The 17,831-nt window shown below is 42.1% G+C and overlaps 1 protein-coding gene across 1 annotated transcript in view; it reads left to right on the top strand.

Moving 5' to 3' along the window:
* The window catches only part of MPHOSPH8 (M-phase phosphoprotein 8), a gene marked incomplete at its 3' end in the record, with an annotated part of 1,147,086 nt that overhangs the window by 144,923 nt on the left and 984,332 nt on the right, over nucleotides 1–17,831 (top strand). The window contains 1 exon segment of the mRNA XM_044072830.1: nucleotides 613–736. Coding sequence (XP_043928765.1) covers nucleotides 613–736 — 124 coding nt within the window.

Here is a 17,831-nt window from a genome sequence, read left to right as displayed (position 1 = left end):
TTGGGAGTAGAACCAACAGCTTTCTCAGCTTCCAAATTTACAGGCAGGTATATGCTGCCTGTTGACCTATTAACACTGTTGAACTAAATTAATATGTTGTTCAACTGAATCTGTGTTTTTATTCTGCAGATGTCAGTGAATGAGAAATTGATATGCTTGAAATCGGAATTCTTTACTAATTATTGGCTTCGCTTGATTTACTTTAAATCTCTTTAGAATGATTTTGGTGGCTCAGTAGTTAAAGCAACAGCCTCATTGTTTCAGGGTCCGTAGTTTAATCGTGACCTCTGGTCAGTGTCTGTGTGGAATTTGTGTGTTGTTCCTGTGTCTGTGGATTTTGTCGGGGTACTTTGGTTTCCACTCACTTGCTAAAAAAATTGTTGATTGTCTACTGTAAATCAACCCTTTGTTTTACATTTACTCTTGTCCTTGTGGCCAGAGTCTTGCCTGAAAAGGGTCATGATCATGTACAGTTCACTTGCCAGGTTAACAAATTAATAAATTCAAATGAAAACAAGTTGAACAAGGAATACTTGACTGTTCTTAATGTGTCAGCTGTTGCTTTCTTACCAATGTAAACCTTTACAGTCCTGCATATACTTTCTGTTTCAGGTCCAAGACAAGGTGGCAAAGACAGAAGTGCCAAAAGAGATCCCTGCAAAAAAGAAGGATTCTGAGAAGGACGAAAAAGGCAAAAAGGAGCAGAAGATAGAAAAAAAGGAACTGAAGATAGAAAGTATGTTTTTAACAGTGCAGTATATAAATTGTGTTTAGTCCACTGTGTAGACATCCCACTTTGTGAGCTCTGCATTTGCTTTTAGGGATGGATGACCAATTACTGCATTAATCAGTCATCCTGATTCCATTTCTCCATCTCTTAAGACCAATTGTGGCAGTGATGTTTTAGGTCGGCTTCATATAATGTATTCTCGAATGTAACATCAGTGTAATACTTAATCATTTTAGTCTTAATTAGTAATAGAGATTATAAGCATGAATGGTGTACAGATATGTAGTCTATCACACGGGGGTGGGGGGGGGGGCTTAGGAAACAGATTACTAAGGAAAATGAGCACAACTAAAATTCTGAGTATAGGAAGAATGGATGCATAAGTAAATACAGTACTTGTGTATTATTGCAACCAAATTCCAAACCGGGTCATGTTTGCAGCTTCTTGGTTGTGCACTTCACAGCAGCTCCAAAATTTTATGAACAACTGAGAATGTGGGGGGCTACTGACAGAGACAAACAGAAACAAGAGGAGAGAAAAAAATAAAACTTCCTGACACAGTGCATGACTTAGTTTTCACGGAGCTAGGCCAGCCATATCGCATAATTTGCCTTGGTATGCCTTTACTTCCTGAAAGCAGTTACTGACACAGAAGGGAAAGTCACACTGGGGGGAGTGTATTAAAAAGGGGAGGTGATCTTTGACGATTTTAACTATGACATGGGGCTGAAGACGGTCTTCCTGTAAGAAGGATTTACACATTTCATGACTGCTGTGCATAATAGCAAAGAATAAGTAGGCATTAAGAAATGGGAACTGAGCTAAGCAGGAGAATGAGGACTGTAAAAAGGCTTCGCCCTGATGAAGCTGTCTATAGCATTGTCACTTACAGCGGAATGTTGTTCCCTGACTTTGTTAAAAGAAGGCCAGCACTTATATTGAAGTATTTAAAAAATAAATAAATAAATAAATAATACAAGAGAATTCACATTTATGTCCTATACCTTCCAACTTCATGAGAACTGACACAGTGGGATCATTTTTAACTGTCCTGCCATATACAATCCCACTGTGGTCAGAAAAGTCAGTTGTTTCACTTTTACAGTCCCAGTACAGTCGGACTCCAGTCTCACAGACAAGTCCTTAGTTAACGTACCAACACCTGAACAAACACAATGACTCCTTTCTCCATAAAATGAAGAATGATGACTTGGCTGAAATCTGGTTGCGGTAATGTGCAAGTACTGTAAATACTAAAGATAAAAAACAAATTTGGCTAGACAAAGTGCTTAGAAGTATTATGTTTGTGTGGAAGTGATAGTAATATAAAAGGTGAAAATCTAGGTTTCTGGACAGTGTCAGTCAGTGTAAGGTGAGAAATGAGAGTATAAGTAACTCTAGCAGGAAGAAGTCAATAACCTCTGGTTTTACTCATCATATGTGTTATTTTTTTTCTCCAGCCACAATTTTTGCCAGCAGTACCATAGTCCCAGTGAAAAGTAGCGTTTATCTCACACCAACATTCCATAGAACATTGGCTGGTTCACAAGGTTCTACTTTATATAACTGTAGTGCATGGAGCACACTGTTTATGCATTGATATTCAGAAAAAAAACAAACCAGTTAAACGCTAGAATGACACGCAATCCAACCATAAAAAATGTTAATCACCTCCCCCTTGCCAAAGTTAAGGTAGAGTCTATCACTTGGTAATAAAATCTCCCTGTACTGACCAATAAAACACAGAGGCAGAATAAAATACTTTGATCTGCATGGGTTCCATTGGTAACGTGTCCCGACTGCCTGTAAAAGACTGAAAAGTTACGACATTTACAGGACGTGCTCGCATGCATTTTCTGATGGACACAAAATCTGAAACCAAAATGTTTGTCATTATTTGGTGTCTTCAGTCCTCAGTAGTTTGTCCGAAAACTGCAGACTTTGAGGAACAAGCTAAGTATATGAGACAAAAATCTGGACATTCTGAGAAAAAATAGACAGCTGAGAGGCATGGGAAAGGTGAGTGTTAACAGAAAGGACTGTTATACTGTCTTCCTGACAGCACTCACCAAGTGCTTTACAGCTTTGAATACCAGTAAAACCCTTGGCATTTTTTTTTTCTTATTCACTTTAACTTGTAGTACAAGGAGCAGATAAAAGCTGCATGTACTACAAAGAATTATGATTGGGTCTCCAACCCTGACTGACTTATTAAGAGTTCTTGACTTGAATGCTAAGAAATTCACTTTTCAAGCTTCACTCTTGAGGTGAATTTCTTTGCATTCATGTCTCACATAATAAGTCAGTCAGGATCAATGACCTGATCATAATCCTTTTATTATAAGAGTTTTCTCTGTTTCTTCTTACTGCTTTCATTGCTTCACGTCCCACATCAGTGCTGGAGTATTTTCACCCAAGTAATGTTTTGCATGTGTTTCTCCATTAGACAACTGCAGTCAGAACAATTGTATAGCTTTTTACTGTAATTGTTAGTATTTTTCTCTTGAATTACCAACATTTACTGTTTTTTTTTCATTCATTTTGTTTTACTTATTTCATCTTTAGTTCTGCTTTTATACAGATTAAGGACTTTCTTAAACAAGACAAGGGAGAAAAAGTGGTGAAGCTCATCAAAAGTGACTTTGTGGAGCTACAAACCCTCTGGAAAAACATAACTTCATCTATTCAAACTCTGATTTTTGAGAAGCATCCTGGTATTTTAGTGACTCCTTCAAATGGGGATATGGAGTTGTTTTTCAAGTTTACTAAAGTTCTCTTCCTCAACCTTGTTGGTGACAACAGAAAAAAAAACTTAACTGTACCTTTCTTGGTATCCTCTGTGGCAAAGTCTAATCAGAGGGTTTCAGTGATCACAGATCGCATAAGGTGATAGGAAATGCAAGACAATTGAGTCACAAGACCATTTGGTCAGTACTCACCCTCATGCCTTACTCCCCTTTGTTAAGATGTGCAACATAGGATTAGTCCAAGAGTAAATTTATAGGCACATAGCAGGATATCCAGGTTTAATTAAACATTTATGGGTACATAGCTAGATGTCCAGGTTTAATTTAAAGGATGATAGGAGTTGCTTTGTTTAACTTGCAGGGGAAATTTTTTTCCAACATGCAAATCCTTAGTTCTGATATTAGTGGAGCTGTTTGACTTGTGAAGATGCAGGTGCTCAAAGAGATCAGAGAATGGGGTGTCCTTATGATGTGGAATGTGCATAGATCACCCTGCAGGAGCCTATAAGAAACTGAATAAAAGGATTAGAGCTTCAAGCTCAAGGACTCTAGACCAACTGTTGTTTTTGTAAGGAACTTCTGGGGCCTTTACAGTTGCTTAATTTGTATTGAAAAGTACATGCCAAAGGAGGTGGTGTACTCTGTAATTAGTGCAATTAGGGCTGTGTACAGAGGGATAATACCTTTTTTGACCTGAACAATATACCTTTAGGTATTAGTTTGCTATATAGAAGGAATTTCTGACAACTGTTGCTACATGGTGTTTGAAGGAAGGGGAATTATAGACCCAAGATCCAAGGTCCTTGACTACATCATCATCTTGATGTTGAGGGTATTGCCTGTACTGTAGGTTGAGGGAGAGGGATGTTTACCCAAGTGTTGACAGTACTACACTTTTAGCACTTTTTGTACACCGTATGTTTACAAGGGTTAGTTTGTGTTGTAATGAATGGGTATCCGAGGGAAATTTGACAATAATGCCCATTTTGCAGTCATCTGCAAACTTAGTTAACCAAAGGTACTGATTTTTTGGTCTGAAGGTCAAAGATGTAGGTACCAAAAACATGGGGTCCCAGTACTATGCCCTGTGACACACCACTAGCTACCTTTTATTCTTTCTGAGAAGGAACCTGCCACCTTAAGTTTGCTACTTGCATTTTTTCAACAAGTTGGCTATACAGCTCACCATGTATGGGCCTGCTTTTAAGGAGCTTGCATATTAACGATGCCAGCATAGTTTGTAATATTGAATGATTTAGCCAGATCTAGATAGTTTACTAAACAGAATTATCTCTGTCTACAGCCTTTCTGGACTTGTCAAAGAAGAAACTAAATTGAGTCATCAAGATCTCCTTTTGACAAAGCCAAAATTATGTGGGTGCAGCCTGATAAGGTTTGTGATATTTTAATTTGTGCGGTCAGATCTGATGTGTTCCATGGCTTTGCAAATCAGACCAGTCAGGCTAATGGGTCTGTAGCTTTCCAGGTTTGTGGTAGAGCTGTCCCTGTGTAGGTGCATCACCTGTGCAGTTCGACATAGTTCAGGGGCAAATCCTGTAGCTAAGCTCAAGTAAAAAATTTTAATGAGTTCCACAAGGGCATATTTTCCAAATGTAACTAAAGAAAGACATCGGTGTCAGTGGTGCAGAAGGCTGTGGGTTCTATTCCCACACTAGGTGGATGGATTGCTGACACTGCAGTGCAGCACAAGAGGGGTGGTGCACTCCTGTATGTGTCGTCCTTTGGATGAGATGTTAAACCAAGTCCCAGTCTGCCTGAGTCGGTTGTAGCTCAGGTGGATGTAAAAAGATCCCCTACTCATTTCAGTAGGTGCCATGGGAAGTTCCCTAATGGCCTGGCTAAATTTCCCTTAGTAGTATAAATACCACCTCTGGTCTCCCCTGAAAAGAAGCTACTAGCCTAATGGGGTTACCACAGTTAATAGAAGAGTAAATAAATAAAATCATTGGCTTCAGAAAAGTAACTTCATAATTTGCTTTGATAGTAGCTTCTAGTGCCATACTGATATTCTTGATGCAGTCTTTAATGTGAGGAATTTTTAGATCTGTTATGTGATTTTAAGAAGTTATGTTTTTGTTATAGTGTCTGTTTAAGCTGGTAGATCACAAGGGTGGTTTATTCTTTTTTACTTCCCATTGCATTTGGCTGTAGTAGGGAGAGCCAGGTTTAGGCACTTTCCTGTGTGGGACTAGAATTCCTTTATGTAAATAACATCTGTGACAGTGTCAGATATGGTGACGTTACAAGTGAATCTGGATAGCTAATCATACAAATTTTGAGGAGGTCTGTCCATTTTGAAATCCTTGAATTCAGAATTGGCTGCAGGGTTATTTGAGATTTTGAAAATGAAGGTTACAAGTTTATGGTCTGACTGAAACAGAGGTGTGGTACATGTAGTGGCTATATATTAGTTAGGACCAGGTCAAGGATATTGTATCATCTGATTTGTTTGTTAACAATATGTTCCAGGAGAATTTTTATTTGTTAAAGAATCTTTGTGCATACCATACTTTGTAGGTGTTTGTGTTGCAGCTTACTGAGGGGTAGTTGAACTCTCTCTTTATAAAGGCATTTTTGGTAATGGGTAGATGTCCTTATATTCACTGCAGCATTATTCATTACTTGTGGAATTCCCTGCCGTGGAAGCCCCAACGTTGGCCAGTATACCAAAGCCTATTGTTGCTTTAAGGTAAGCTGAACATCACTCATACGCTGTTTGGGCATAAAGATGACATCCGAACATACCATCCTCAGAACTTCTTTGCTGCCAGTCCGAACACATCTCCAGATCTTCTGTCTGAATACCTAATGTCATTTTTCATCAGTCTGAATGCAGTTTTCGTTCTCTGGTACCACCTTAAGCCTACCTGCCATTTGAGTCCTTGCAGATAAGTACCCTGTTAAGGTTGTTTTGTTTCTTAGCTTTTTTGTTTGTTCTAGGGGTTAATGTCTTAAGGAAGGGTGAATGCCAGTGCGGGAGACAGATTCCCCATAAAGACCGCCATGATAAGTGTCTTTTTTGCCTAGGAGCTTCTCACAATCATACCACCTGTCTTATTTGTCAGGCTTTCGTTCAAAAAAACTTCACAGTAGGCTTTCTTCCCTTTCCTTGAATCTTGAGAAACAGCTTCTTAAGCTTCTCGCTAAAGATACAGCATGCCCCAAGGGTCATATGATAGGGAAGAAGATGAAAAAGGTAAGACTTGAATCTTTGACTGTCCAGCGTCTGCTAGGTGTTTCTTCAATGGTCAGTGAGAACCCTGAGGCTTGCCCGGCTTTGTTGTCGGATTCATTTATTGCAACCGAGTTGGAAGTCGGCAAGGATCCATTTGGCAGCACGTCCGACAAGGCTTTGCAGGGGTTCATTTCAGATGTTCTAGGGGAACCGTGGTTGATTATTTCCACGGAGCCTAGGGGGGGTTCTGCAGATTCTAGTTATGGAAGGAGTTCCTTCAGCGTTTATTAAATGCCGCCCTAGGTCAGAGCCTTTTAAGTTTTATAGGACAGACATTCCCTTAAAGAAGGCATGGAAAACTAAACATGTTTCTTCTGCTCCTAGGGGTCCACAAAGTGAGTGACCAGCCTTTACTCGGGGGCTGTTTAAAGCTTTATTGTCATTGAAACCTCCTCAGGGGGGTTCTGTTCCTGCTCCTCCTTGGTCTTCTGCTCCCCTTTAAAGACCTAGAGAAGAGGATTCGTCTGAAGATTCAGATTCTGATTAAAAATCCCTGACTTGTTCTACTCATGTTTCTTCTTTGGACTGTGGGTCAGAGGAGGAGGGATATAATAGTCCTGATGCTCCTTTTGAAGAAATTTTTCCTTTGGGGACACGGTCTCTAGGGTGATGGAATTTAAGTGGGATTGTGTTCATGTTTGTGATATCCATGAGAGGTACTATGAGTTGTTGCAGATGGAATATCCTAAACCTGCTGCTATTCCTCCTCTTTTGGCTGCTTTGTTATATGCTTTTTCCAATGCCTCTAAAGCCTCTATTCTCTGCCTCCTGCTGTCAAGAAGCCTGATAGGTTTTATAGGGTGCCTGAGGATTGCAACTTTTTGTACATATGTCCTGTCGACCACTCTGTGGTGTCTGTAACTTCTGACAAGCCATCTCAATTGCTTTCTTAGCCCAAGTTACTGCCTTTTGACAAGGATAGTAGAACCATAGAAAGACTGGGCAAGAAAGTTTACACTTCTGCTAACCTACCTTTTAGGGCCATTAATTATCAGACCCAGTATGTCTAGGTATGTGTTTGCTCACCTTTATCAGATCTGTCAGCTTATATCTGATCTTCCAGGCTCTGAGGGTAAGACTTCTGCTCTTTACTTGCTAGGGGCTTCCTCTCAAGTGGTTTCATTCTTTCAAATGTAGTTATGATGCAGCAGTTGCCTCTTGTAGGGCTGTTGATTTTAGTCCAGTGATAAGGAGGTATTCTTGAATTAGGATTCAACCTTTTGATGATGTTAAGGCTAAGTTGATAAATGCTGCTCTGGATAATCAACTTTTGTTTGGGGAAACAGCTGCTGTTTTAAGTCCCTTCAGGATAAGGGGAAGGCCTTACAGCAGCTTAAACGTGTTTGTTTCTACTTTGCCTAAATTTCAGAGAAACTTCCCCAGTAAGTCAACCTTTGTTTGTAGGCAGTCTTGCCCTCCTACTAAAGGTAAAAAGAGTGGCAGTTGGGCTCTGCCTGCAAAGGTCACTCATACTTCAGGGATTCAGAAGCCTTCCTTTCCTGATAAACAAGATGCTGTATGACTGTCCGTCTCTTCCCAGCTACATTCCTCTTTCTTTTCCTGTTTGGCTTCAGATTACTCAGGATTCTTGTGTTCTGTCCATCATTCATTAGGGGTACTTCATGTTGTGGAAATCCCATCCTCTTTTATGGGCATTCTTCAGTTTCCTTAGGAGCAATTTCCTTTTTTCCAAGAGGTTCTTGGAGATCTTTTGTCTCCGGGTACTATTCAAGAGGTGCCTGTGTCCCAAAGGGGGAAAGGGTTTTACTCAAAAATGTTTCTAGTGCCAGAAAAGAGAGTACTTGGAGACCAATTCTAGACCTCTGTCATCTAAATAGTTTTCGGAGGGTGCCCTCCTTTCGGATGTTGTCCCTTCAGACTCTGTTTCCTCTCTTGCTCCCTCAGGCCCATATGGTATCTCTGGATCTTAAAGATGTTTATTTCCATATGCCGATCCATCCTATTTTCGAGAATTTTTTTTTGCATTTCCCTGTTGCTTCCTGGCATTTTAATTTATCTGCTTTGCCCTTTGGCTTTTCTACTGTGTCAAGGGTATTCACCAGATGCCTTACTCCTGTGATTTCTTTTTGCAGGCTTCAAAGGATCCAGATATTTCCTTATTTGGACAACCTGCTGATTCAAGCATCCTCTTCAGAGATCCTGTTGCAAAATCTTCATTTTGCCATTTCCTTTCTTCAGAGCCTGGGGTTCAAAATAAACTTGAAAAAGTCTTCTCTGACGCCTTCTCAGGATCAGGTTTTTCTGGGTTGCAGGATTCAGACTGCTAAAGCTGGTTTATCTACCTCCTCCACAAGCCTCAACTCTCATTTCTTACTTTCAAACTCTTCTTCCTCTGGCATCAATTACAGCCATGGAGTTTTTGAGAACTCTGGGTTTCATGGCATCCACTAGTCTAATACTCCCTCTGGTCAAAGTCTCATAAGAAAATTGCTGTGGTTTCCTAAGTCAGAGTGGCTTCAAACATGCACATCCTTTAGACTTTGTAGTTTCCTCTTCTCCCTTGTCTCAAAAAGGAGCTTCAATGGTGGATTCAACAGTTGTCTGTTATTCCAGGGTTCCATTTTTATCCCTCTTCTTCCTCTCAGGAACTGTTCACAGATGGTTAAGATGTGGGGTGAGGAGCAACATTTGGCTCCCAGTGGTCGCCCTTTTAGCAGACTGAGCACTTCAGTGTCAAAGTGATGAGAGCTCTTATGCTGGCTCTTCAAGCTTTTCATCCTCTTTTCTCTCTAGGGCCTCTGATGGTATTCACAGACAGTACCACAGTGATGTGGTACATAAACCGGGAGGAACAAGCTCTTGCTTTCATTGCCAGATGGCACTGTTGATTTGGGATCTTGCTGTGAAGTATCAAGTAACTCTTCAGGCAGTTTATATCCCTTTAGGTCAGAATATTGTGGCAGATGCTCTGAGCAGGTCCTTAACTCAATCCCACAAATGGATGCTTCACAGTTGTGTGTTACTGGAGATTGTTCACCAGTGGGGTACTCCTTAAGTAGATCTGTTTGCCTCCCCTCTGAATAGACAACTTCCTCTGTTTTCTGCCAGAGTCCCAGGTCCTCTGATAAAGAAGGTGGACACACTCTCATCTTCTTGGAAGAAGATGTTTCTTTATGCATTCCCACCCCTTTCTCTCATTCCAAAAGTCCTGTTCAGGATTCAACAGGATGTTCCCAAAATCTTTTTGGTGACTCCCTTTTGGCCGTAACAGCACTTGTTCCCTCTACTTCTGTATCTAGCCAAGGGCAATCATCACAAGTTGACTCACAAGGTGGATCTACTCAGATTCCTCAGACTTTTCTTTTTTTTTTTTGAGGACATGCTGAAGCTCCTGCAGGAGGCCAGGAAACCTACTACTAGGAAATCCTACTTATCCAAATGGATTGTCTGTTTGGTGTGTCTATCGTAACATGGACCTACTTACTGTGGGTGTTCCTTTAGTTCTATCTTATCTGTGTGAGTTGCTCAGTGCTGGTTTGGTCTATTCTTCTATTAAAGCCATTTTATCCGCTATCTTTGCTCGTCTGCCTTTAATTTCTCCTTTAGCTTCTACTTTTGAGGATAAACAATTTCTTAAAGGCGTCCTTAATATTAGACCTTCCAGGAAGCCTGTCCCTTCTCTCTGGGATCTTATTTTTGTTATGCAGAAGTTGACTCGGGCTCCTTCTGAGCCTGCTGCTTCAGCTTCCTTGCAGCATTGTTCTTGGAAGACTGTTCTTTTGTTAGCTCTTATTCCGCCAGACTGGTATTTGAGTTGCAAGCCTTTATGGCTTGTCCACCTTTTTTGATATTTTATAAGGATAGTGTGTCCTTGCATATACTAATCCTTCTTTTGCACGTAAGGTGGTTAATGAGTTGTCACTTAGTCTAATAATTTGCCTACTTTTTTCCCATCTCAGCAATTTGACTGTGACAGGGTGCTGCATACTTTGGGTGTGCATTGACAACTCAGATTTTATTTGGATAAGACTAAGGCTAATAGAAAATCTGATCAGTTGTTTTAGTTTTCATTTTAAGTCTTTAGGATTGTGTGTATCCAAGCAAGTATTTTTTTTTGGAATTCAAAGGCTATTTTGTTTTGTTACACTTTTCATAGCAAGAGCCATCCTGCTTCTGTAAAGGCTCATTGTACTAAAGATGTGGCTTCCTCTGGTGCTTTTTTCAAGGGCTTTGGTACTAATTCTGTTCTTGAAATAGCTCCTTGGACTTTTACCAGGCAATACAAGTTGGATGGTATTTCCAGAGCTAGTGCTGGTTTTGCTAGGACTATTCTTCTTAGCTCCTCCCAGATTTCTTGCTGAACTTTGGCACTCTCCCACAAGTATTGATTACTGCAGCAGTGAATGTAAGGACATAGTGCAGATGTTCATCGTGTTTCACTGCTGCAGTCATTACACTTGGGTTATCCTGCCATCAGGTGGTCCCGCAGTCGGCCAGAGTTCCAAAGTCTTGGTCTGGCGTCGGTTGCTGTCGCTTCTTCCCTGACGTCAGTGCGCCAGGGGTGTATAAGATGCAGCCAACACCATTTTCTTCAGTCTTTCTTTGCGCGCGGTGCCCGAAGCAAAAGCAGTTCTCAAGTGCTGGTCGGCCGACTCCTGAGATTTTGAATTCGAATTTCAGAACCAAATTCTTCAATAAAGCTAAGAACCCCATTGGGGAAGCTTTTTCTTGCCTCAGGCCAATGTCGGTAAAAGTTAATTGTATTTCTTGTGGGAAGCAAATACCTCATAAGGATTTTCATTCTTACTGTATTCCATGTCTAGGCCCAGACCACGACGTCGCTAGTTGTCGGTTTTGTGCTAGATTTAACAAGCGCACTATTAAATGTCTGTTTGACTTTGCTCGCCATTACTTTGGCCGAAGGTTCAATTATACCATGCCGTCGGAACTACCGACGACCAGAATACACAAAAAACGCAAAGACAAGGATAAGGACAGGCATCCGAGGTCCAAAACTGACGATGAAGCCTCTTCTAGGCCAGTCGCCGGTTTGCCGGGTCTCAGGCACTTTCGCAGCCCCTGACACCTGCTACCTCAGAGCCACAGGCTGCCTCCGACTCCCACGTGGAGATGTCTAGGCCTCTGGAAACTCAAGGTATTGGGCCTACGGAAACTAACCCCTCAGATGGGTCCGGAGCCGCTGAGCAGGCATCGGCTCCTGAGGGTGTTTTCAGACCTTCACAGCTTACCATCAAAACAACAACCAAGTCTAAAACTCCATTAAAGACAAAGAAGCAAGTACAGCATTCACCTGGACAGGCCTCCATGCCTAAAAAACAGATGCTAAAAATGGCTGAAGACCTAATTACTCTGATCAGGGGTTCCCATCCACCTCCTGATAAAAGGCCTAGGCAGAATTCAGAATATGATTCCTCTGACCAGGTTTCCATTTCTTCTGATTCCTCTTCAGACCAGGGATACTCTTTACCCCCCTATGAGGACTCTGATGCTGAAGAATCAATCCCTTCAGCCTCTCCTCCTGAGGATTACTCTTTTGGGGAAACTTTACATACCATGAGGGAGCATTTCCATTGGGAGGGCCAGGATTATTCAAAATCCAAGAAAAGGCTCGGAGACTTTCTTTTATTGCCTCAGCACAGGCCCCTTGCTATTCCGCCAGTGTTAGATATTGTGGATGATGTGTTCTCTGAATCCAGTTTAAATCCTGATTCTTTGCCCCCTGCTCCACTCAAGCCAGACAGGTACTACAGAGTCCCTGATTCTCACAAATTTCTTTACAAAAAACCCTGTTGCTGTCCCAGAAACTATTTCCCAGGGTCCCAAAGGGGTAAAGGTTTCCACGGCTAAAAATCCAGTTCCCTCTGATGGATTCTAGAGCATTAGACAGATGGGGGAAGAAAGTTTACACTTCTGCAACTTTAGCAGTAAGGGCTTTAAATTGCCAGTTTCACATGCTTAAATACCAACAATATTTAATGTCTCTGTTAAAACAGAAAATGATTACAAGCTCAGAACATCCTGACTGTAAGGAAATGCAGGATTTATTGCATGCAGCTGAGCAAGTGGGAAAACATACTCTGCAATGTGGTTTTGATTCATTAGAGGCTTCTTATAGAGCAGCAGTTACAGGATCTGTGATTCGAAGGCATGCTTGGTTAAAAGAACAAGGTTTACCTGATTATGTTAAGGCAAAATTATTGGATGCTCCTTTACAGCAGAATATTTTATTTGGTGTTAAGGCAGAAGAGTTATTAAAGAAAATGGAAGATAAGGCAAAATCTATGCAAACAGTGAAGGATTTCTTACAGGTACAGTCGCCTCGATTTAGCAGAAATTGGCCTTCAAAAAATTGGTCCTTTCCAGTGTCAGACAGACCACAAAGAGGCAGATACAGATGTCCAAGAGGCAGATCTCAGCCCCAAGGCTCTTACAGACCACGACAGTGGGGTGCTTCAACCCCAAAAGGAGGGGAAGACAAGTCACAACCTTACAGGAAACAGTCCCAATGACTTCCCCTTCAAATGCCAAGCACTTACCTTTTGGCAGCTCCCTTAGGGGGAAAACTAGCACTTTTTTCACAAAACAGGCATATAATCACCCAAGACAAATGGGTTCTGAATATTGTGTCTCAAGGTTACAGGTTCCACTTTCACACTCTACCAAGGCCAAAAGGAATGCCAGACCTGCCACAAAATCAATGGGCAGAGGCACAAAAACAAATTACAGCCCTCATGGACATGAGCTATTCAAAAAGTGCCACAACAGGAACAAGGACAAGGATTTTACTCAAGACTTTTCCTGGTCCCCAGAAAGGACAAAGCCTGGAAGTCCTATCCTGGACCTTTCTACTCTAAATACTTACCTGGATGTTCCAAAATTCAAAATGTTGACACTACAGCAGCTTCTTCCCTTGCTGGGCAAGAAGGCTTGGCTTGTTACCTTGGACCTCAGAGGCATACCTGCATGTCCTTATCAGACAAATTTGCAGAAGATACCTCAGATTTATAGCTGGCTCAATGCATTACCAATTCTCTGCACTGCCCTTTGGCTTATCTACTGTGCCCAGGGTCTTCACAAAATGCCTGGCACCAGTAATTGCATTTTGCAGACAAAAAGGAATCCAAATATATCCCTACTTGGACGACTGCCTTATTCCAGCAGAGAGCAAGGACATCCTTCTAAAGCATCTGGCTTTTGTAAAAAAATTGCTAATTTGCCTAGGGTACACAGTAAATGAAAAGAAGTCAAAACTAGTGCCCTCATAAGAGATAATATTCCTGGGTGCCAGCTTAAATACAACGGCCCAGATGGCTTATCTCACGCCAGACAAACAAGGACAACTGACTCGGTACTTTCAATTGATGGCAACAAAAACCCAACTCCCTGCAAGAATAATTCTGCAGGCCTTTGGGTTCATGGCGTCCTGCATACTTCTAATACCATATGCCAGACTGCATATGAGGAAATTACAATGGTACCTAAAAAGTGTTTGGACTCAACACTGTCACTGTTTGGAAACAGTAATACCACTTATTCCCTGCCTACAACAGGAGTTTCGATGGTGGGCACAGGCATGTCACCACAACAAGGGACAGCCTTTCACTCTACCCACAGCCAGGCAGACACTAACAACAGATGCTTCGGATTACGCCTGGGGAGCACACATGGCAGGAAAATGTATTCAGGGCAAGTGGGCCGTAGACCAAATGCATCTTCACATCAATCAAAAAGAGATGCTAGCTGTACAAAATGCTGTAACAGCTTTCAAGGACCTTCTGCATCCAGGACCACTATTAATAAAGACAGACAACACCACAGTTATGTGGTACATAAACAAGCAAGGGGGCACTCATTCATATCCCCTCTGCAGACAAGCCATGACCTTGTAGGACACAGCTATAACATATCAAGTTCATCTGCAAGCACAGTTCCTGCCAGGAAAGAAAAATACTCTGGCAGACGACTTAAGCAGAAACATCATGGATCCTCACGAGTGGAAATTAAATCCACAAGTATTCAGCATGATAACAAAAGAATGGGGGTGCCCAGACATAGATCTTTTTGCCTCCCTAATGACCTGCCAACTACAGAAATTTTGCACAAGGACTTACCACACACAAGCATGGAAAGTGGATGCTCTCTCGTTCAGCTGGAAAAGCCTAAAAGTTTATGCCTTCCCACCACTACCTCTCCTTTCAAAGGTACTCCTAATAGCCAGACAAGAAAAGCCACAAATGATCCTGATTTCCCCAGACTGGCCACGCCAGCCCTGGTACCCAATCTTAAAGAACTTAGCTCAAGGCCCACCATGGATTTTACCTCAAATTCCTCTTCTTCTGACGTAACAAAACAATCAGATCCTGCACAGCCAGCTCAAAACTTTAAACCTGGCTGCATGGCAGATTCCTTAGTCAAGCAGATAACACCTCTCTCTAAAGCTGTAATGGATGTCATTTTGGAGGCCAGGAGGCCTAGCACCAGGAAATCCTATTCAGAAAAGTGGAAGAGATTCTGTGCCTGGAACCAGGCTCAAAGCATTGACCCTCTTGTTCCAAATATTCCTCAGATATTACAATACTTAACGGAGATGCTGGACAAAGGCCTATCCTTTTCATTCATTAATATCCACGCCTCTGCCATCTCGGCTCATTACAACACAGGTCCTCCTATTTTCTCTCATCCATTGCTAAAACAGTACCTCAGAGGGGCTAAAAACATAAGACTGCCCCGAAGAGCACCAACACCAACGTGGGACCTCAATTTTGTCTTGGAAAAACTTACTGTACCTCCTTTTGAGCCAGCCAGTTTAGCAGAATTAAAATGTGTCATGGAAAACTGCTCTGCTTCTGGCAATAACCTCAGCACGAAGAGTCTCAGAGTTACAGGCACTAATGGCAGTGGAGCCTTTCATCATTTTTCACCAAGACAGGGTTTCTTTAAGAACAAACCCTTCATTTATGCCAAAGGTGGTATCCAGTGTGGCTCTTAACCAAGCTATTCACTTGCCAACTTTTAATCCAAATCCCCAGAATAAAGAGGAGAGACTTCTGCATTCATTGGACATGTACAGGCAGTTAGGTTTCTACTTAGACAAAACAAAAGCTTTCAGGAAAACTGAGCAATTGTTTGTAGCATATGCTGCAGGATCACAGGGAAAGGCTATTTCAAAGCAGACCATTTCAAAGTGGATAGGACACTGCATACGTTTCTGCTACACACAGCGTGGGAAAACTGTACCTAGCAACATTAGGCCACATTCCACCAGAGCAACAGCCACTTCAACTGCCTACCTTAGAGGAGTACCTACCAAAGATATCTTGGAAGCTGCAACTTGGAGTTCAGTGCACACCTTTACCAAACATGATCACTTGCCTCTTTATTCAAAAACCAGAGCTGGCTTTGCCACTGCAGTGCTGCAGGGCCTCACAGCCACCCCAAAAAGTCTATAGAACCAGCCACCCTACCTCAGCTTTGGGTTTCAACCCAAGTGTAATGACTGCAGCAGTGAAACACGATGAACATAGTACAGTTTTGTACCTACCATAAATGTAGATGTTAAGTGTGTCTTCACTGCTGCACTCCAGGTTACCCTCCCTCCATCCCTTCTTTCTTAGCTGGGACTTATCTACACTTTTCTACCCTATACTACCTATGTGGTGTATTTGCTGGTAACTGAAGATTTTGGTTTTACTTTTTATGTATATTTTATTAGCAATATGTATTGCCTACCTATTTGGGGGCACCTGACATCTGGGGCAAGAAAAACTGAAGAAAATGGCGTCGGCTGCATCTTATATACCCCTGGCGCACTGACATCAGGGAAGAAGCGACAGCAACCGACGCCAGACCAAGACTTTGGAACTCTGGCCGACTGTGGAACGCCTGATGGCAGGATAACCCAAGTGTAATGACTGCAGCAGTGAAGACACTCTAACATCTACATTTATGGTAGGTACAAAACTGTACTTTGTCTAAAATCTTACCTTAATAGTAGATGTCCTTGCCTTCACTGCTGCAGTATTCACTCCCTCCTTCCCCCTAGTCCTTTTTCTTCCTGGGTGTACTTGGTTACCTCCTGGGTTTCCTTAGAGTAATGCTCTTACTGGGACAATCACTTCTGAAGATGATACATATGGACATTGCCTTTATGCCCTACGCGAGGAGGGTACGAGTGATGTTTGGTGTACCTTAAAGCAACAGTAGGCTTTGGTGTACAGGCCATTTGGGCTCCCATGGCAGGGAGTCCCACAAGTAATGAATACTGCAGCAGTGATGTTCGTGTTTCACTGTTGGATTCTTTACATTAGGGTTATCTGCTTGCAGGTAGCCTGCAAGTCAGCCTGATTATCAAACTCTTGGGTCCTGCGTCGGTTGCTGTCTCATCTTCCATGATGTCAGGTAGTCAGGGGTATAAAGCATGCAGCCGACGCCATTACATCAGTCTTTTTTGCCATGCGGTGCCTGAAGCAGAAGCAGTTCGCAAGTGCCGGTCGGCCAACTCCTGAAATTTTTGTTTTCGAGTTTCAGACCGGAAGTCTTCAACTAAGCTAAGTACTCAGTTGGGGATCCTTTTTCTTGCTCTAAACCGATGTCAGTAAATGTTAACAATAGTATTTCTTGTGGAAAGCAAATACCTCAAAGATTTTCATTCGTACTGCATTCCTTGCTTAGGGCCAGACCACAACGTTCCTCGCTGTTGGTTTTGTGCCTTATTCAAATCTCGAACTATTCGTCATCTGGTCATTTTTGCACCTAAATATTTTGGTACTCTGTTCAATTATCCAGAAATGGCTTTGGTAAGCCACCCGACTACTGACATTCCGAAAAAACGCAAAGATAAAGACAGAGACAGACTGCATAGATCCAAAGCTGCCGACGACGCTTCTCCTAAGCTAGTCGCCAGTTCATTGGTACTCAGTGAGGCGCTTTCGCAGCCCCTGATATCCACTACTTCAGATTTGCAGACCTCTACTGAGACCCATTCGGAGTTCGGTATGCCACGATATGCTTCTTCGACTGTGGAACCTGCGGATGTCTCTACCTTGGGTGGGTCCGGAGCACTGATGCCATCTTCTTCAAGGCCTAAAACTCGACCCACACCTAGAAAACAAGACA

Source organism: Protopterus annectens, chromosome 5.part1 (genome assembly GCF_019279795.1).
Source record: "Protopterus annectens isolate FY-2018-M chromosome 5.part1, PAN1.0, whole genome shotgun sequence".
NCBI lineage: Eukaryota > Metazoa > Chordata > Ceratodontiformes > Protopteridae > Protopterus > Protopterus annectens.
This window is presented reverse-complemented; position numbering and strand designations above follow the sequence as displayed.